Source organism: Diorhabda sublineata, chromosome 7 (assembly GCF_026230105.1).
Source record: "Diorhabda sublineata isolate icDioSubl1.1 chromosome 7, icDioSubl1.1, whole genome shotgun sequence".
Lineage (NCBI taxonomy): Eukaryota > Metazoa > Arthropoda > Insecta > Coleoptera > Chrysomelidae > Diorhabda > Diorhabda sublineata.
In genome coordinates this window covers 33,398,244-33,421,073 of record NC_079480.1, presented here as the reverse complement: position 1 = coordinate 33,421,073, position 22,830 = coordinate 33,398,244, and the positions used below count along the sequence as shown (strand labels likewise).

Below are 22,830 nucleotides of genomic sequence, written 5' to 3'. Positions count from 1 at the left end.
CAAATAGTTTGATCTATAATTGGGATTGGGATATAAATAAAAATATGAGTTTTTTCATTGAAATGTATTACATACAAAAATTATGTACGTCAATATTATTATGTTTAAAAAGATGTCAGGTGTCGCTGTTTTCTTCGCCGTTATAAATATTATCGAATGCCCAGAACGTTTGCATATTACCTTTACCCTGAAAATAAAATTTTACAATCAATAGAGAATTTTACGGAACGAAACTACGTGTTTGATAAAGAGGATCAGTCAATTGACCTGTAATACAGCCCGATTTAAATCCATGCGGTGTTTTTTCTTACATTTTGAGCTACTAAAAACATTCTATTCTAACAATAGTTCAATTTTTAGTTCGATTTTATTCCAGATTCCAGCTGATCCAGCTGATTCCTTCTCAAAAGAAAAGATAAATTAACGTTGTTCGTGAGCATCGTTTTCCTGTCGAGTAAGTCTTGTAAATACTGCTTGGAAGAGCATCTGTCGTGGTAGTACCAGTCAAGTCTATGCTCTAAGCTGTCCAAAATTAACTCTTATTAGCTATAAATCGAATTGCTTTCTTCTGTATTGAATCGAACATCTTCATGTTACGCTTTAGAGCCAAGCTCGTAAGCAATACTCCAAAGATGGACTTTTAGGGGATCGGAAACTGGTGCGGAGTATACAACTTTTTGATACCCAAGTTTTTGTGAAGTTGTCTTAGATAATTCGGCCTCGATGCCCGACAAGCGAATTTGCGGTGATGTTTTATGTCCATCAGACATGACCAACAATGATCCGCAATGCCACCCTTAAGTCAGAGTCTTAAACTCAATCAGATTGCTTCCAACAAACTCGAAAATGTTTTCAGGATCGGTATTAATGATGGCGGTGCAGATATTCTGCACGATTTACATCTCTCAGACGCGTCGAAGATGATGTCGGAAGAATATACGCTTACCGACTTGTGTCAGTCGGCGTTTAGACGAAATATTCGACGCCATGATGAATTGGGGTCCAGAAATAGGACAAGAAGTCGTCAGCTTCAACTTTTTGACATACACAAGTCATTTGTTGAAGTTGTCTTAGATAATTCGGCCTCGATGCCCGACAAGCGAATTTGCGGTGAAGTTTTATGTCCATCAGACATGACCAACAATGATCCGCAATGCCAACCTTAAGTCAGAGTCTTAAACTCAATCAGATTGCTTCCAACAAACTCGGATATGTTTTCAGGATCGGTATTAATGATGGCGGTGCAGATATTCTGCACGATTTACATCTCTCAGACGCGTCGAAGATGATGTCGGAAGAATATCCGCTTACCGACTTGTGTCAGTCGGCGTTTAGACGAAATATTCGACGCCATGATGAATTGGGGTCCAGAAATAGGACAAGAAGTCGTCAGCTTCAACTTTTTGACATACACAAGTCATTTGTTGAAGTTGTCTTAGATAATTCGGCCTCGATGCCCGACAAGCGAATTTGCGGTGATGTTTTATGTCCATCAGACATGATCAGACTCTGATCCGCAATGCCAACCTTAAGTCAGAGTCTTAAACTCAATCAGATTACTTCCAACAAACTCGAAAATGTTTTCAGGATCGGTATTAATGATGGTGGTGGCCTACGGATTTGGGTGGATGCATCCCCGTCAACCGTGTTTACTGAGTTATTTAGAGCATTTTTAGCATATTAGATCGAATCATATCTGGTATTTGTAGCTCTAGTTTTCTCTAATCTGACTTGTTGAAAAATTAGACTTTTTTATAAATAAACTTACTTTGATTTTTACGGTACCTCTGTTGATTATAATGTATCTTTCTTTAGGTAGAAGACATTTTGTTGGTTCAGATATGTGCACCATTGCTGGCTGTAGAAAAACGATTAGTATATTTATAAATTATTATAGACAATGAAAAAAATGTTTTAATTGAACTCGAGCTCCAAGTTAAAATCTTTTGCAATTAGTTTTAAAACTAGCGGAAGAATTTATTTAATAAAATGGTAAAATTTACCTCGCTAGATGATTGCATTCTAGAAGCCGTATTGACGGTGTCTCCAAAAAAGCAATATCTAGGTACCTTTATGCCAACTACTCCAGCCACCACCGGACCAGAATGTGCTCCTACAAACAATTGTTTGAACCTTAAGTATCCATTATTGTTCTGAAAAAATTTTTACCTATTCTAACGTCGACTTTAGTACCGGAAGGAATTTTCAATTGTCTGATATGTTTTACCATTTCCAAAGCAGCGTCGATAATATTTCGCGCGTGATTTTCGTTTTTGTTCGGAGCTCCGCATACGGCCATATAAATTTGACCGACAGTTTCGACCTACAATTACACCATCGGTACATCAAACTATGATATGACAAGCAGTTTATGAAAGCATTCCAAAACGTGTGCGAGAACTTTTTAGCGCAAAAGGGCCAAACGTTTCCTTTACTCGCGCTCCAACATTTTCCCTGAAAATTTGGGAGCAGTCTACGACGAATAAGAGGAACGTTTCCATTAAGACATCGCTAAGTAGACGAAGGGATTTTCGGGGAAGTTTTTTCACCCTTTCTAATTAAATAAATGTCCACAAATCGGGAAAATGGTTGGTGATGGAAGAAAATGGCACGACAATGAAATTTAATTATAGGAAATAATGATTTACGGGTAGTTACCTTGTAAACGTTGAAAGCGTCCATTAAGGAATCGAAGCACGAGAATACGGCGTTCATGGTACTCACTAATTCCATTGCGTCTTCGACCGTAGTTGAATTGAATCCAACTAATTCGCAAAACATTACAGTAACAATGTCGAATGACTGAAATATATTTGTTTTTATAAAAATCAAAGGGTTTCAAATACACACTCTGTGTATATGGTTATTAATCACCTTACAAGTACTTAGCGGGCTATTTCCTGTTCTTAACGAATCCGCTACTGGTTTCGGAATCATTGAATAAAGCAACTCGTCTCCACGTCGTTTCCACATATCGAGAAGTGTGTAATTTTTTTCTAGTTCAGTTGCCCTTTGTTCCGCTTTGTCAAACATCAAATGTAATCTGTAAACGATTTTAGCGAGAAAATCGAGAAAACCGATCATTACGAGTAAGTTTTTGAATTAAATACTTACTTGGAATTACTTTGCCAACCGGTAAGTACCATTTCTTTACTTAAACCGTGTGGATTTAAATCATTCAAATAAAGTCCTTGATCGGGTAACTCGCTTATATCGTTTATTCTAAAAAATTAACGCGTTGCGACGAAATTTATTAATAATTTCAATCCCTTCAAACGAAAATTAATAGCACAGTTACAATGTCACAAGCCGTACAGAAATCGGTAATAAACAAAACTCCCAGTAAAGTACAAAATGGAAAAATTTGGAGGTCGGTTTATTGGAATATGAAATAAAAAAACGAAACGAACTTACACGGGGCTGCAAAGAAAAATAATACCGTTAATGTCGCTCAAATATTTCATCTGTCCTTTAAGTAGAATATTCCTCAAGCCAGGTTGACTGTCTCGTCTTAAGGAATAAGGAGAAATACTTTTACCATCGATTTCAATTTCTCGAACACTTAAATTATCACATGTATCTTGTGAATCTTGTTCCAAATCTTCCAAAGTCGATTTTATCAATTCCGTTCGAAGAACTTCAAGTTCAAAATTGACCGATTTCAAATAGTACATCTAAAAATTATATTATACGTGTATACGATTTTTAATCTTCGAAATTTTGACTATTTTCAAGTATTAAGATATTTCATGTGTGACGTCCGGAAAATTAATTATGTTAACCTAAGGATTTTGTTGATTAGTACCTGAACTAAAAGGAAAGTCCATTCAGACATTTTTATTTATTGGAACTTCATTAATTCACAAGCCACCGCTCGATTTACATCTCTCAGGCGCGTCTAAGATGATGTCGGAAGAATACCCGCTTACCGACTTGTGTCAGTCGGCGTTTAGACGAAATATTCGACGCCATAATGAATTGGGGTCCAGAAATAGGACAAGAAGCCGTCAACTTCAACTTTTTCACATACACAAGCCATTTATTGAAGTTGTGTCTTAGATAATTCGGCCTCGATGCCCGACAAGCGAGTTTGCGGTGATGTTTTATGTCCAGACATGATCAAACTCTGATCTGCAATGCCAACCCTAAGTCCGAGTCTTAAACTCAATCAGATTACTTCCAACAAACTCGGAAATATTTTCAGGATCGGTATTAATGATGGTGGTGCAGATATTCTGCACGATTTACATCTCTCAGACGCGTCGAAGATGATGTCGGGAGAATACCCGCTTACCGACTTGTGTCAGTCGGCGTTTAGACGAAATATTCGACGCCATAATGAATTGGGGTCCAGAAATAGGACAAGAAGCCGTCAACTTCAACTTTTCGACATACACAAGTCATTTGTTGAAGTTGTCTTAGATAGTTCGGCCTCGATGCCCGACAAGCGAATTTGCGGTGATGTTTTATGTCCAGACATGATCAAACTCTGATCTGCAATGCCAACCTTAAGTCAGAGTCTCAAACTCAATCAGATTACTTCCAACAAACTCGAAAATGTTTTCAGGATCGGTATTAATGATGGTGGTGCAGATATTCTGCACGATTTACATCTCTCAGACGCGTCGAAGATGATGTCGGAAGAATACCCGCTTACCGACTTGTGTCAGTCGGCGTTTAGACGAAATATTCGACGCCATGATGAATTGGGGTCCAGAAATAGGACAAGAAGCCGTCAACTTCAACTTTTTCACATACACAAGCCATTTATTGAAGTTGTGTCTTAGATAATTCGGCCTCGATGCCCGACAAGCGAGTTTGCGGTGATGTTTTATGTCCAGACATGATCAAACTCTGATCTGCAATGCCAACCTTAAGTCCGAGTCTTAAACTCAATCAGATTACTTCCAACAAACTCGGAAATATTTTCAGGATCGGTATTAATGATGGTGGTGCAGATATTCGGCACGATTTACATCTCTCAGACGCGTCGAAGATGATGTCAGAAGAATACCCGCTTACCGACTTGTGTCAGTCGGCGTTTAGACGAAATATTCGACGCCATAATGAATTGGGGTCCAGAAATAGGACAAGAAGCCGTCAACCTCAACTTTTTGACATACACAAGTCATTTGTTGAAGTTGTCTTAGATAATTCGGCCTCGATGCCCGACAAGCGAGTTTGCGGTGATGTTTTATGTCCAGACATGATCAAACTCTGATCTGCAATGCCAACCTTAAGTCCGAGTCTTAAACTCAATCAGATTACTTCCAACAAACTCGGAAATATTTTCAGGATCGGTATTAATGATGGTGGTGCAGATATTCTGCACGATTTACATCTCTCAGACGCGTCGAAGATGATGTCGGAAGAATACCCGCTTACCGACTTGTGTCAGTCGGCGTTTAGACGAAATATTCGACGCCATAATGAATTGGGGTCCAGAAATAGGACAAGAAGCCGTCAACTTCAACTTTTCGACATACACAAGTCATTTGTTGAAGTTGTCTTAGATAGTTCGGCCTCGATGCCCGACAAGCGAGTTTGCGGTGATGTTTTATGTCCATCAGACATGACCAACACTGATCCGCAATGCCAACCTTAAGTCAGAGTCTTAAACTCAATCAGATTACTTCCAACAAACTCGGAAATGTTTTCAGGATCGGTATTAATGATGGTGGTGCAGATATTCTGCACGATTTACATCTCTCAGACGCGTCGAAGATGATGTCGGAAGAATACCCGCTTACCGACTTGTGTCAGTCGGCGTTTAGACGAAATATTCGACGCCATAATGAATTGGGGTCCAGAAATAGGACAAGAAGCCGTCAACTTCAACTTTTCGACATACACAAGTCATTTGTTGAAGTTGTCTTAGATAGTTCGGCCTCGATGCCCGACAAGCGAATTTGCGGTGATGTTTTATGTCCATCAGACATGACCAACACTGATCCGCAATGCCAACCTTAAGTCAGAGTCTTAAACTCAATCAGATTACTTCCAACAAACTCGGAAATATTTTCAGGATCGGTATTAATGATGGTGGTGCAGATATTCTGCACGATTTACATCTCTCAGACGCGTCGAAGATGATGTCGGAAGAATACCCGCTTACCGACTTGTGTCAGTCGGCGTTTAGACGAAATATTCGACGCCATAATGAATTGGGGTCCAGAAATAGGACAAGAAGCCGTCAACTTCAACTTTTCGACATACACAAGTCATTTGTTGAAGTTGTCTTAGATAGTTCGGCCTCGATGCCCGACAAGCGAATTTGCGGTGATGTTTTATGTCCATCAGACATGACCAACACTGATCCGCAATGCCAACCTTAAGTCAGAGTCTTAAACTCAATCAGATTACTTCCAACAAACTCGGAAATGTTTTCAGGATCGGTATTAATGATGGTGGTGCAGATATTCTGCACGATTTACATCTCTCAGACGCGTCGAAGATGATGTCAGAAGAATACCCGCTTACCGACTTGTGTCAGTCGGCGTTTAGACGAAATATTCGACGCCATAATGAATTGGGGTCCAGAAATAGGACAAGAAGCCGTCAACCTCAACTTTTTGACATACACAAGTCATTTGTTGAAGTTGTCTTAGATAATTCGGCCTCGATGCCCGACAAGCGAATTTGCGGTGATGTTTTATGTCCAGACATGATCAAACTCTGATCCGCAATGCCAACCTTAAGTCCGAGTCTTAAACTCAATCAGATTGCTTCCAACAAACTCGGAAATGTTTTCAGGATCGGTATTAATGATGGTGGTGCAGATATTCTGCACGATTTACATCTCTCAGACGCGTCGAAGATGATGTCGGAAGAATACCCGCTTACCGACTTGTGTCAGTCGGCGTTTAGACGAAATATTCGACGCCATGATGAATTGGGGTCCAGAAATAGGACAAGAAGCCGTCAACTTCAACTTTTCGACATACACAAGTCATTTGTTGAAGTTGTCTTAGATAGTTCGGCCTCGATGCCCGACAAGCGAATTTGCGGTGATGTTTTATGTCCATCAGACATGACCAACACTGATCCGCAATGCCAACCTTAAGTCAGAGTCTTAAACTCAATCAGATTACTTCCAACAAACTCGGAAATGTTTTCAGGATCGGTATTAATGATGGTGGTGCAGATATTCTGCACGATTTACATCTCTCAGACGCGTCGAAGATGATGTCAGAAGAATACCCGCTTACCGACTTGTGTCAGTCGGCGTTTAGACGAAATATTCGACGCCATGATGAATTGGGGTCCAGAAATAGGACAAGAAGCCGTCAACTTCAACTTTTTCACATACACAAGTCATTTATTGAAGTTGTCTTAGATAGTTCGGCCTCGATGCCCGACAAGCGAGTTTGCGGTGATGTTTTATGTCCATCAGACATGACCAACACTGATCCGCAATGCCAACCTTAAGTCAGAGTCTTAAACTCAATCAGATTACTTCCAACAAACTCGGAAATGTTTTCAGGATCGGTATTAATGATGGTGGTGCAGATATTCTGCACGATTTACATCTCTCAGACGCGTCGAAGATGATGTCGGAAGAATACCCGCTTACCGACTTGTGTCAGTCGGCGTTTAGACGAAATATTCGACGCCATAATGAATTGGGGTCCAGAAATAGGACAAGAAGCCGTCAACTTCAACTTTTCGACATACACAAGTCATTTGTTGAAGTTGTCTTAGATAGTTCGGCCTCGATGCCCGACAAGCGAATTTGCGGTGATGTTTTATGTCCATCAGACATGACCAACACTGATCCGCAATGCCAACCTTAAGTCAGAGTCTTAAACTCAATCAGATTACTTCCAACAAACTCGGAAATATTTTCAGGATCGGTATTAATGATGGTGGTGCAGATATTCTGCACGATTTACATCTCTCAGACGCGTCGAAGATGATGTCGGAAGAATACCCGCTTACCGACTTGTGTCAGTCGGCGTTTAGACGAAATATTCGACGCCATAATGAATTGGGGTCCAGAAATAGGACAAGAAGCCGTCAACTTCAACTTTTCGACATACACAAGTCATTTGTTGAAGTTGTCTTAGATAGTTCGGCCTCGATGCCCGACAAGCGAATTTGCGGTGATGTTTTATGTCCATCAGACATGACCAACACTGATCCGCAATGCCAACCTTAAGTCAGAGTCTTAAACTCAATCAGATTACTTCCAACAAACTCGGAAATGTTTTCAGGATCGGTATTAATGATGGTGGTGCAGATATTCTGCACGATTTACATCTCTCAGACGCGTCGAAGATGATGTCAGAAGAATACCCGCTTACCGACTTGTGTCAGTCGGCGTTTAGACGAAATATTCGACGCCATAATGAATTGGGGTCCAGAAATAGGACAAGAAGCCGTCAACCTCAACTTTTTGACATACACAAGTCATTTGTTGAAGTTGTCTTAGATAATTCGGCCTCGATGCCCGACAAGCGAATTTGCGGTGATGTTTTATGTCCAGACATGATCAAACTCTGATCCGCAATGCCAACCTTAAGTCCGAGTCTTAAACTCAATCAGATTGCTTCCAACAAACTCGGAAATGTTTTCAGGATCGGTATTAATGATGGTGGTGCAGATATTCTGCACGATTTACATCTCTCAGACGCGTCGAAGATGATGTCGGAAGAATACCCGCTTACCGACTTGTGTCAGTCGGCGTTTAGACGAAATATTCGACGCCATGATGAATTGGGGTCCAGAAATAGGACAAGAAGCCGTCAACTTCAACTTTTCGACATACACAAGTCATTTGTTGAAGTTGTCTTAGATAGTTCGGCCTCGATGCCCGACAAGCGAATTTGCGGTGATGTTTTATGTCCATCAGACATGACCAACACTGATCCGCAATGCCAACCTTAAGTCAGAGTCTTAAACTCAATCAGATTACTTCCAACAAACTCGGAAATGTTTTCAGGATCGGTATTAATGATGGTGGTGCAGATATTCTGCACGATTTACATCTCTCAGACGCGTCGAAGATGATGTCAGAAGAATACCCGCTTACCGACTTGTGTCAGTCGGCGTTTAGACGAAATATTCGACGCCATGATGAATTGGGGTCCAGAAATAGGACAAGAAGCCGTCAACTTCAACTTTTTCACATACACAAGCCAATTGTACAAAGTGACCGTGGGCTTTACAATTATGAATGAGCCGCGTAAGTGTATTAGGGGTGGGTAGTGGTCTATTCGGATATCGCAAACGGAAAGTATCGCAGGCTCGTTTAATAACTTTATCACATTCTCCGTATATTACCAGCAAACTGAAATAATCTTCATTAATATATACTAAACGGGACATGATGAATACTTTTGCAACGCTTAAACGTCAAGTTGTTTTTGTTTTTTTTGGCCGACAAGTTTCTACAAAAACCGTTAATTTGAGATGTTTGAATTTACTAACGAAGTCCCATTCATTTGAAGCGTATAATCCAGTGGTAAAGAAAAAAATGGGGGTTGCCATTTGAAAAAATAAAGTTTTTAGATAGCGTCAGTTTCTGAACACCCTATATAAATTTTTGTCAAGGTTTTCACAGATTTTGAAAGCTGTGAAAGTGTTATTTGTCCAAATCCAAAAAAATATTAGACCTGACTCGCTTAAGCTTGGAAATATTATTTTTTTTTAGTGGAAGGCCACATGTGTGCAAAAATTTCGAAAATGTGAAATAATTAAAATGTTATGCATCAAAAATCGTATAAAAGACATTATTATCCGAAAACAGAAACTACTTACATTTTTCCAGGTCATCAAAATCCCTTTGGGCGACCTTAATTTGAAATATTTCGATAAGGGTTGACCCAGAAGTTTTTCTTTATCGCCAGCAACCTCAACCAGCTTTTCTCCGACACCAATTATCGTCAAAGCTGGATCCAATAATACGGCAAACGGAAATAATTCCAGTAACAGACAACATGAGAATGGTGGAAAATCGCATTTTATTTGCGTAGCTTGTTCGGCTTTCTTATTACACATCTATAATAATTGTAAATTTTTCAAATTACGTAAATTATTATTTGAGTTGTAATTCGAATTATTCACTTACGTATTGTGAATTATCAAAATTCAGTCGAAACGTTACAATTGTCAAATCTCGTCCATCGGACGTTATTTTGTTGGTTGTTTCGATAACGCTAGTTTCCAATTTCAAATTGAAAAACTCGGAAGCTATCTGATATAATTGTCCTGACAAAAAAAATTTTCAAAACTGAAATTATGATAAGGAAAATATTTAAATTATTAATACTACAAAATAAAATTTTCTAACGGCTTTATACCCCATAATATACGGTCATTACTTTTATTATTAGTACAATTCGATTTTGTATATATATATACGAGGGTTGCTACATAAGTTTTGAGAATAGACAACACTCGTATGAATATATCAAATCTGACTTTGACGACGTAAGAAGCATGTCGAGACAAATGGAAGCTGGTTTTTTCGGGAAAACTATGTTACCATTGTTTCATTAGAGCAACGTAGAACGGTCAATTTTCTAAATGGTACACCAGCAGAAGACGAATGATTCTCTCCACCACCACAATACAAAAACGTTTTTGAACAGTCAAAATAGTCATTATTTGGTACCCAAATCATAAATAAATAATGAGGTTAACGTTTTACTACGCTTGGAGAAGCGATTGATGCGTTCGAATCACATGTTTTGGAGGAAAATATTTTGAAAATCAATTGAGTTATGTATAAATATTTGTTTTTATTTGTTTTTTAAATAGCGTACCTCTCATGTATTGCGTGAAACCTTGTCTAGTGCTTCGATAAACTAAAACACAACCGTCTTCGTCAATATCGGTAATGTACATTGAAGGACTTTTCATTTTCGGATAAGATACTCTAAATTGCGAATGGAGATTATCTATATTACTTAAAAAGTCTGCGAAATATCTTCCTGTTGCTTTTATAATAACGTCATATCTAAAAAAAAATCAAATATATCAGATAGAAAGAGCACCAACAAAAGTTATGCAGAAAAATATCTGCTCGGTGTAACTAAAATATCGTCACGACAATTTTTCATTAAACAGTCCCAACTTGTACTATTTCTAGCAACATAATCAATTTTTGAAGCAACTTTAATATCGATTAATCGATTAAATCGATTAAAAATCACCAAACAATCACATGTTTATAACGCAAAGTTCAAAAATTTGGGATTAATCTATGCGTTATAAACATGTGATTGTTTGGTGATTTTTAATCGATTTAATCGATTAATGCAGTGATATGACTCGCTTGCGATTGTTTTGAAAGACCCTGTATAGTGGTTCTAAACCCAAAGGAATCCTATCCAACTCATCAAACTGATTCGATTTTAGAGTGCGGAGCTACAGAAATTTACAATATTTAATGACCCATTTTTTTTCTTATTCGCAACCATTGTTTTTGCTTCGTTCCATGTCAGTTTTTTCTGCTTCAAATCTTGTCTTTTCACGTCTTCCCATGTTTCTTTTGGTCTTGCTTGAATTGCCTATTCTCTGTAAATGTCCTCACCAGCTCAACCGCTTCCTTTCAATGAATTAGGTGACTTGTATTAATCGCACTTCTTCTCTAACAATATCATTTTTAATTCTATCTTTTCTTGTCACTCCTTTCACTCTTCTTAAATATTTCAACATTGTAACTTGTATTTTAGTTTTCTGTTACTAATTTTGCACCCATAATTCGCAGCAATGGTGTTAATATTTGCCTAAATATAGTTCGAAATACTTCCATTTTGTTTTTTCGTGACATTTCTTTCTTATTTATGAACGCATTGACCAGTGCAACCCGTGCACTTCGTTATATCTTCGTTTTCTTTGTGTTTATTTTCATTCCATTTTCTTCCAGTTCTTCGTTCCTTATAATTCGATTTGTTATAATTATTTTTCATTTCCTGTTATCGATTCTACGTCTACTTTCTCTAAATTATGCCCCACATACATATTTTTTGTTTTTTTCTTTCCAGCGCTTAATTATGTCGTCCTTAAATATGTGGGTTTTCCAATAAGAGGTGTTATTTTGAACATCCCGCTATTTCGGTAAATGTCACTTTTCAAGCTGTCATTTTTTGACATTTGACAAGTAGAAACTACGCCATTAATGATACACGCTTCAACAACGCATTGAAATTATTAAAATTCACTATAAAAATGGCGAAAGTTTGAAAGAGACGGTTCGTAAAGCTAAAACGTTTTTGGGTCGACGTGAAGCACTTTCTCGGACCGCAATACAGAAATTGGTGGAAAAATTTGAGCTGGTGGGACGAAGTTAGTGTAGTGAAGAATAAAACCCGTGCACGTCGCTCAAAAACAACTGGGAATATTGCTGCTGTAGCTGAAAGTGTTGAAGAAAACCCAGGTTTGTCCATTCCTCGTCGTTCTTTGGAATTAGCCATTCCACAAACGTCATTACACCGTATTTTGCATAAAGATTTGGGTCTTAAGGCCTATAAAGTTCAGTTAGCACAGGAACTCGAGCTGGACGATCATCAACAACGTCGTGCTTTGCTGATTGGGTCCTTGAAATGCATGAAAATGATCCGGAATCATCTTAACTGATGAGGCCCGTTTCCACCTTCGTGGTTACGTCAATAAACAAAATTGTCGAATCTGGGGCTCGGAAAACCGAAGAGTTATTGTTGAAAATCCTCTCCATTCTCAACGCGTGACTGTTTGGTACGGCTTAAGGTCTGGCGGCGGTGTCATTGGACCTTACTTTTTCGAAAATGAGGCTGGAGCAACAGTTACGGTGAAGGGATTGCGCTATCGAGAGATGATTAATGATTTTTTATGGCCGGAATTGGATGGTATTGATTTGGTCAACGTTTACTTTCAACAAGACGGCCACACAAGCAACGAAACCATCTCGATCTTTTACGGGAAAAATTTCCGGACCGTGTTATCTCTCGAAGACTTTTTCCTTTGGGGCCACGTGAATGATAAGGTCTACGCCAACAGTCCAGTATCGATTCAAGACCTCAAAGATGGAATTCGTGAAGGTATCGAGGACATAGGGCAGCCGCTTTGCAATTTGGTTACTGTAAGCGCAGTCGTGGCGGCCATTTGGCTGATGTTGTGTTCCATTATTCCTTCCCCTTTATAACGAAATAAACATCCGATTATTTATCTCAAAAAATGGCATTTTTCTTTGAATATATCAAAATAACACCTCTTATTGGAAAACCCCTTACGACAAACAGCAATGTGCTTAATCTTCCTCCTTGTCTTAATCCTTCCTTTGTCGTGAATGTGTCTGACCTTCTATTTTTGCTTTTGTAACACTATCGAATGCCTTCTACACATCGGTAAATGAAAAACAAACCTTTCTTTTCGATGTTAATGCTTAGAAACAAAAACATATTTTCTAATTAGTAACAAATGAAATATATCTACTTCGCTTACCCATAATTGCTGAAGAATCTAACAAAACATCTACCAAAAAACATCATAGAATCATCTAAAGAAGTGGAAGTGATATTAGCCAATGCCGTTGCCAGAGTAGACATTATATTATCCGGATACGTTTGATGAGTACTGAATACTGTATATTTACATTCCGATTCAATAAGCAACTTTTGCCACACATCTTCTCCATATTCCAACTATAAATCGTAAGTTTTTCATAAAAAAAAATGCTCGTAACTTAAATTTTATTATATAAAAGAATGTTGCGTTTCATCAATTTATTTTGTCTTCTTTTTATCATGTAAATTCAGGTCTCAAAAGTAAATTTCGGTAGATGAAAACGGATTCAATTCAATCACATCGGTTGGGATCATCTCCTTTTGTTAGGATATAAAATAATTTCGTGTAATGAAAAATGCTGTTTTCAACTGAGTAAAGTAATTAAATAATGAATATTTTATATTCGCATCGCTGGTATCTTCACCGTTTCGTTTGCTTTTGGGAATAGATTCCGGAAAAGTATATTGGATTTAATTACAACCATTTCAAGCACAATTTACAAAACAATATTTGTACTTGGTATCCGAAAACTCTTCTATATTACATCAGTATCAATATTTTTATAGTTTTCGTTGGTAAAAATGAGTGATACCAATAATGAATCAATAAATAACATTATTAGGTACCCCAAAAATACTGGAAAACTTATTGAATGTTACCCTAATTTGCACTGCTTTCTTTAATAACAATTAAAAATGAAAATTAGAAAGAAAAATATGATTACGTGGTTCAATATTGGTACTTATTTGATATTATAATTCAATCCATGATAAGCAACAAACTACGATGAAAGATTAAGATTAGTCCAGCATCCACTTCGGTATTTACACCATACTTTCACCCCTAAAAGGAAAGCTAGTTTTCTACTCTTTGGGAAGAAAACGGGGATGATTGGGAGGAACAAGAAAATGGACAGAATTGATTCAAATCCAAATGGAACGTTAAAATAAATCTATTCGGATCGATTTTAAGCTCAATTACGAAAACGTGATCTACGATACATTTTTTGTTTGTCAAAAATTGTCACGTATCTGTGTTAAGCATATTTTCACCTATTGTAGACAATTTTCTACCTTATATCAAAAAATTAATCTGGAATCTTACTTTAAGTATACAATAAAATATACGAATATAAAAAAAGTTGTTGCGGGATTCAATTACGAGAAGATTAAATGTATCCATTACTTTTAGATCTCACTGTATTTGGACATTTGAAAATCGAGAGTGAATTAAAAATTAACGATTTACCTGAAATATCAAAATCGAAAATTTATAGCGTAATTAGAAAAGGAGATGATGCTATCCGAGATGTAATATGACGCAAAATTTATAACGCCTTTCAAAAAATATAGTTGCTGCTTAAAAACTGATTCCAGAAGATTGATTATTCTAATTTTTATATCCTAATTTTTTATTACGATGCCGTTTTAAAAATGAATCTCAATTTTTTTATTTCTTAGACGATTTTATTTTGATATAGATCGAAATAGGTCGAAACGTCGATTTTTACATGTGTTTCAAAGTCTAATTTTCAATCAGAAGAGACCTTAAAAAATTGTTTGCTTCCAATACGTAAATTGAATAATTTCGTTTAAGGGAATTATTTTTAAAAAACAAAATTTGTATATCTAGGAGAGATTTGTTCAATTGTTGAATGGATAGTAGACTAAATTGATTAATTTAATCTTATATATTAAAAAAATTGGTGATTTCCATTCCGAGTCCGTTCGGGCGTTCTACCCAACCGATTTGCTTAATTTTTTTTTCAATGATAGGTATTGATGCACAGATCAGCCGTCAATCATCGGATTTCATCTAATTTTCACCATTCTCAAGTTATACTCAAATGTACATTACTTATGGGAGTTTTTCACATACACACGTTCTATCCTCAATATCTCAGGTTCTATACAAGATAGAGACTTCGTTTTGGTTTAAGAACACTCGCTGAAATATAATCTTTCTTTTGAGTTTTTGAACAGTTAAATCGGTTGAGTTAGAGAGGAGCTAGGCGCGTATATTCAATGTGGAGTTATTATGGATTTTTGTAGGTTTTTGGCAATTTTTCTATATTCAAAGATCTATATCTCAGGTTCTAATATAGCTACAGAGTTCGTTTTGCTCTAATAACACTCGCTGAAACACCTTCTTTCTTTTGAGTTTTTGACCATTCACATCGGTTGTGTCGGATAGGAGCTAGGTGCGGACATTCACTGTGGAGTTATTATGGATTTTTGTAGGTTTTTGGCAATTTTTCTATATTCAAAGATCTATATCTCAGGTTCTAATATAGCTACAGAGTTCGTTTTGCTCTAAGAACACTCGCTGAAACACCTTCTTTCTTTAGAGTTTTTGACCATTCAAATCGGTTGTGTCGGATAGGAGCTAGGTGCGGACATTCACTGTGGAGTTATTATGGATTTTTGTAGGTTTTTGGCAATTTTTCTACATTCAAAGATCTATATCTCAGGTTCTGATATAGCTACAGACTTGGTTTTGGTTTGAGAACACTCGCTGAAACACCTTCTTTCTTTTGAGTTTTTGACCATTCAAATCGGTTGTGTCGGATAGGAGCTAGGTGCGGACATTCACTGTGGAGTTATTATGGATTTTTGTAGGTTTTTGGCAATTTTTCTACATTCAAAGATCTATATCTCAGGTTCTAATATAGCTACAGAGTTCGTTTTGCTCTAAGAACACTCGCTGAAACACCTTCTTTCTTTAGAGTTTTTGACCATTCAAATCGGTTGTGTCGGATAGGAGCTAGGTGCGGACATTCACTGTGGAGTTATTATGGATTTTTGTAGGTTTTTGGCAATTTTTCTACATTCAAAGATCTATATCACAGGTTCTGATATAGCTACAGACTTGGTTTTGGTTTGAGAACACTCGCTGAAACACCTTCTTTCTTTTGAGTTTTTGACCATTCAAATCGGTTGTGTCGGATAGGAGCTAGGTGCGGACATTCACTGTGGAGTTATTATGGATTTTTGTAGGTTTTTGGCAATTTTTCTACATTCAAAGATCTATATCTCAGGTTCTAATATAGCTACAGAGTTCGTTTTGCTCTAAGAACACTCGCTGAAACACCTTCTTTCTTTAGAGTTTTTGACCATTCAAATCGGTTGTGTCGGATAGGAGCTAGGTGCGGACATTCACTGTGGAGTTATTATGGATTTTTGTAGGTTTTTGGCAATTTTTCTACATTCAAAGATCTATATCTCAGGTTCTGATATAGCTACAGACTTGGTTTTGGTTTGAGAACACTCGCTGAAACACCTTCTTTCTTTTGAGTTTTTGACCATTCAAATCGGTTGTGTCGGATAGGAGCTAGGTGCGGACATTCACTGTGGAGTTATTATGGATTTTTGTAGGTTTTTGGCAATTTTTCTACATTCAAAGATCTATATCTCAGGTTCTAATATAGCTACAGACTTGGTTTTGGTTTGAGAACACTCGCTGAAACACCTTCTTTCTTTTGAGTTTTTGACCATTCAAATCGGTTGTGTCGGATAGGAGCTAGGTGCGGACATTCACTGTGGAGTTATTATGGATTTTTGTAGGTTTTTGGCAATTTTTCTACATTCAAAGATCTATATCTCAGGTTCTAATATAGCTACAGAGTTCGTTTTGCTCTAAGAACACTCGCTGAAACACCTTCTTTCTTTAGAGTTTTTGACCATTCAAATCGGTTGTGTCGGATAGGAGCTAGGTGCGGACATTCACTGTGGAGTTATTATGGATTTTTGTAGGTTTTTGGCAATTTTTCTACATTCAAAGATCTATATCTCAGGTTCTAATATAGCTACAGACTTGGTTTTGGTTTGAGAACACTCGCTGAAACACCTTCTTTCTTTTGAGTTTTTGACCATTCAAATCGGTTGTGTCGGATAGGAGCTAGGTGCGGACATTCACTGTGGAGTTATTATGGATTTTTGTAGGTTTTTGGCAATTTTTCTACATTCAAAGATCTATATCTCAGGTTCTAATATAGCTACAGAGTTCGTTTTGCTCTAAGAACACTCGCTGAAACACCTTCTTTCTTTAGAGTTTTTGACCATTCAAATCGGTTGTGTCGGATAGGAGCTAGGTGCGGACATTCACTGTGGAGTTATTATGGATTTTTGTAGGTTTTTGGCAATTTTTCTACATTCAAAGATCTATATCTCAGGTTCTGATATAGCTACAGACTTGGTTTTGGTTTGAGAACACTCGCTGAAACACCTTCTTTCTTTTGAGTTTTTGACCATTCAAATCGGTTGTGTCGGATAGGAGCTAGGTGCGGACATTCACTGTGGAGTTATTATGGATTTTTGTAGGTTTTTGGCAATTTTTCTACATTCAAAGATCTATATCTCAGGTTCTAATATAGCTACAGAGTTCGTTTTGCTCTAAGAACACTCGCTGAAACACCTTCTTTCTTTAGAGTTTTTGACCATTCAAATCGGTTGTGTCGGATAGGAGCTAGGTGCGGACATTCACTGTGGAGTTATTATGGATTTTTGTAGGTTTTTGGCAATTTTTCTACATTCAAAGATCTATATCACAGGTTCTGATATAGCTACAGACTTGGTTTTGGTTTGAGAACACTCGCTGAAACACCTTCTTTCTTTTGAGTTTTTGACCATTCAAATCGGTTGTGTCGGATAGGAGCTAGGTGCGGACATTCACTGTGGAGTTATTATGGATTTTTGTAGGTTTTTGGCAATTTTTCTACATTCAAAGATCTATATCTCAGGTTCTAATATAGCTACAGAGTTCGTTTTGCTCTAAGAACACTCGCTGAAACACCTTCTTTCTTTAGAGTTTTTGACCATTCAAATCGGTTGTGTCGGATAGGAGCTAGGTGCGGACATTCACTGTGGAGTTATTATGGATTTTTGTAGGTTTTTGGCAATTTTTCTACATTCAAAGATCTATATCTCAGGTTCTGATATAGCTACAGACTTGGTTTTGGTTTGAGAACACTCGCTGAAACACCTTCTTTCTTTTGAGTTTTTGACCATTCAAATCGGTTGTGTCGGATAGGAGCTAGGTGCGGACATTCACTGTGGAGTTATTATGGATTTTTGTAGGTTTTTGGCAATTTTTCTACATTCAAAGATCTATATCTCAGGTTCTAATATAGCTACAGACTTGGTTTTGGTTTGAGAACACTCGCTGAAACACCTTCTTTCTTTTGAGTTTTTGACCATTCAAATCGGTTGTGTCGGATAGGAGCTAGGTGCGGACATTCACTGTGGAGTTATTATGGATTTTTGTAGGTTTTTGGCAATTTTTCTACATTCAAAGATCTATATCTCAGGTTCTAATATAGCTACAGAGTTCGTTTTGCTCTAAGAACACTCGCTGAAACACCTTCTTTCTTTAGAGTTTTTGACCATTCAAATCGGTTGTGTCGGATAGGAGCTAGGTGCGGACATTCACTGTGGAGTTATTATGGATTTTTGTAGGTTTTTGGCAATTTTTCTACATTCAAAGATCTATATCTCAGGTTCTGATATAGCTACAGACTTGGTTTTGGTTTGAGAACACTCGCTGAAACACCTTCTTTCTTTTGAGTTTTTGACCATTCAAATCGGTTGTGTCGGATAGGAGCTAGGTGCGGACATTCACTGTGGAGTTATTATGGATTTTTGTAGGTTTTTGGCAATTTTTCTACATTCAAAGATCTATATCTCAGGTTCTAATATAGCTACAGACTTGGTTTTGGTTTGAGAACACTCGCTGAAACACCTTCTTTCTTTTGAGTTTTTGAACACTTAAATCGGTCGAGTTGGAGAGGAGCTAGGCGCGGACATTCAATGTGGAGTTATTATGGATTTTTGTAGGTTTTTGGCAATTTTTCTACATTCAAAGATCTATATCTCAGGTTCTGATATAGCTACAGACTTGGTTTTGGTTTGAGAACACTCGCTGAAACACCTTCTTTCTTTTGAGTTTTTGACCATTCAAATCGGTTGTGTTGGATAGGAGCTAGGTGCGGACATTCACTGTGGAGTTATTATGGATTTTTGTAGGTTTTGGCAATTTTTCTACATTCAAAGATCTATATCTCAGGTTCTAATATAGCTACAGAGTTCGTTCTTTTCTATTATAATAATTTCTGATACTTATTTAATGGATTCGATGCGAGTGAAGCCGCGGGTAGAAGCTAGTAGATACATTGAAGTAATGGACAGATACCGATAATATTGATGACATTTCAATTTTACAGCTAATACGGAATCTGGATGAAAAGTTCGATATTTTCAATATTTGGTGTGATAATTATTTATTTCTTTTACATCTAATCACTATTTCTTTTTTTTAAGACTAAAAGTAACCAGTTCAACTTCGGTTTCTAAAGACGATAACTTTAATGATAATAGATTATAGATTGACTAATTCTAGACAATGGTCGAAATAATATTTTCACTGGAAAACAAGAAACCATTCAAAACGAATATGTAGCTAATACAAAACGAAGCGATAAATTCCATAAACTCAAAATGATGTACTGGATATACAAATCCATTGTACTATACAGCATTCGGTAGCCAAAAACCAAAATTGGGGAAACAACCCTAAATTAGTCGCAAAGGGTTCGCAAAGATATTCATCCTATCAGACAGCGGGGCAGACCACTTGACTCTCATAAAATTCATTCAATCTTTTATAGTTTTCCCAAAAAGTCATCAATTCATATAAAAGTGGGAGAACGAGAAACAATCGAAAATATTTCTTTCCTATACCACCAATTGGTCTGAGAAGGCCCTTTCATTGAACAAATATGATCTAAAGGGAGTAACTGGACACTGTCCGATGAACTACCATCAGAAGAACATCGGAGGACCACCGACAGCTCGTGTCGTTTCTGTCAGGAACCAAATGAAACCTTTGCCCGTTTAAATAACACGAAAACGACGAAATTTGTGGAGACTAAATAAATAGCCCTTTAAAATGTAAAAAATAAAATTGTTTCGCATGAGAATTGATTATTTCAAAACGAAAACGAATTTAATAACATATTAACATAAAAATTATACAAAATTATTAAAAATTTTACCTGCACAAAATGCTGAACACTCTCCAATAACATCCCATACATTTTGTTAGACAGTTGATTATTCACCAACCACAAAATTTCATTTTTGAATAGTTTGATTCTCTACCTGTTGAAAATACTTTTTCCTTCGTATCGCCTATTTCACGGTGTAATTTCCGGAAAGTAAAACTTGGAGGAGAAGCGTTGTAGAACAGTCGACAGGCAACAGGTTTAACTTTAACATACACCACTGCCACTGCAAGAGGCAAGGGAAATCCACGCAAGCGAACTCACTCCTAATGATATTTTTTCGATGTATATCAAACAAGGAATAGTAATTTTAAATTTTATTATCAGTTCTCGGTGATGGGTTGAATATAAATTTGTTGTTTGTTTCTTATTTGTATCGATGCGACTTATTTTTCGTTCTTATTGGGCCATCAACAATTTAACAATATTTTATCGTCATAAAAATAGATATAATGGGTATTTTATAGCGCGTATGATTACATACGGTTTAATTAATTTATTTTGAAGCACACACGCTCTTATTTTTTACAAACACACACACACACACGATTATGACTTTGATTTGGTCATCATCAACTTCAGTAGGTCGATTAGAACGTTGTAATTATTTTCCCTGATGAGTGACCGTTTAACCTACATGTTGGTAAAAGGACTACATAAAATCCACCCCGGAGGACAGATCATATTTAGTATCCTGTTGACGTGGACGTTTTATTTCGATTTGACTTTACTAAACGATTTTTTGACGAAATCTCACGACTCGTCAATTTTTTTGGCAAAAAATGGAAAATTTATGCCTACGAATTAGGCTAAAGCGGCTCGCGGATCTCATCGGTAAGACATAAAGCATAAATAAATCACCTTAAACTTAAGTATTAAGTCTATTCTTTTTATGTAGGCGCGTGCCGTCCTGAATAAATATTTACTACTGTAGAGATATATTTTTTTAATCTTCTGATTCTCGTATTTTGTACAGGGAACGGTGTAAGTAAAGTACTTGCAATAAGTTTGCCATAAAGTTTTATTGAAGAGCGGAGTTTCAAGTTAGAATGAAATTACTTTACTGTGCTGGGTGGTGACTGAGTTCTAAATTCTTGCGGAACCCCTACAGGGGAATTAGACCACTTCATTTCGTTTAATGGTATCACTAATTATTGTTTGATTCAAACAATAAATTAAAAAGTAAAAATTTCGTATTTTAGTGCGATGGGAGGTAATGAAAAAACAATCCTTGGTGGTGAACATTGAATCAAATTATAAAAACAATTATTGCTTGTTGAAATATCACTTAATTGAATTGATATTAGTTTTTCGTCACGTGCCCAAGTAACACACGTGTTAATTCCATTTTTAGGTCGGCCTGAAAAGTGTCACATTTTATGGAAACGTGTCTAAACTTTATATTAGGGATTGTAATGAATTTAGAATCCTTTCTACAATAAAATTAGAAATTGATTATTTCAGTAAGTAATATCGAAATGAAAATGACAGGAATTTTATGTATTTTCGTATAAATCAATATCTCTTTAATTTTTATTTCAAAAGAACATTTTTCTCCAGATGTACAAGGAGCTTTGCGTAAACTTTTCGTATTCTCTTTTGTATACTAAAACACTTTTATATGTTTTGCGCATCGGCAAAAAGTATTGATAAGTTCTTTCATTGAAAGTTTCATCCAAATGCCATTATTTTTACTGGAAAGTGTATTTTCAATTTCGTGCGTATTTTTCGTCGGCGAAAAAATGTCCCCTAAATAAATTCACTTACATATAAGAAGAATGTGTGATTCAATTTGATTTAAATATTTTTATTCGTTTATTATTTATAATTTTACTTTGTTTGATATTGAAAAACTTCCTTTTCAATCCTATTTTCTTCTCGTATCTCGGATAAAATAAATTATTCTAATGTCGAGATGGATCAATATCTTTTAAATTGAGAATAGCTCTTACGTTTCCCAAGAAATCTTGACCTAGAACTTCGTTTTTATAACCATCCGATTTCCCTATTTCTCCTCTTTTATTGTTTAAATTGAGTGCAGATGTATAGTTTCTGTTACAACACTGTTGTTTTATTTTTTTCATTGGTTTTCGTTTAATCGTGATTGTGATGTTCATTTTTCAAATTTTCAAGATTTATTTCTGAATAAAATAATAATTAAAAAAAAAAAAAAAAAACCCGCCTGCACAAAGAGATAATAATTTATTATAGCATTCAATTTCATACCTCCGAATGTAATTCGGTTTATAATGTTGCAAAAAATGGATTGAGTAGTCATAAAGAGG

The 22,830-nt window shown here is 36.6% G+C and overlaps 1 protein-coding gene across 1 annotated transcript; it reads right to left on the bottom strand.

Moving 5' to 3' along the window:
• Positions 1-49: 49 nt before the first annotated feature.
• LOC130446227 (soluble guanylate cyclase 89Db-like) lies at positions 50-20,816 on the bottom strand. Its single transcript, XM_056782326.1, has 13 exons — positions 20,537-20,816; positions 13,426-13,625; positions 10,767-10,960; positions 10,070-10,209; positions 9,760-9,999; positions 3,415-3,674; positions 3,115-3,222; positions 2,875-3,043; positions 2,659-2,802; positions 2,170-2,323; positions 2,004-2,113; positions 1,769-1,858; positions 50-187 (listed from the first exon to the last, which is right to left on the bottom strand). The coding sequence occupies exons 1-13, from the start codon at positions 20,576-20,578 to the stop codon at positions 116-118; spliced, it is 1,923 nt and encodes a 640-aa protein (XP_056638304.1). The 5' UTR covers positions 20,579-20,816; the 3' UTR covers positions 50-115.
• Positions 20,817-22,830: the final 2,014 nt, after the last annotated feature.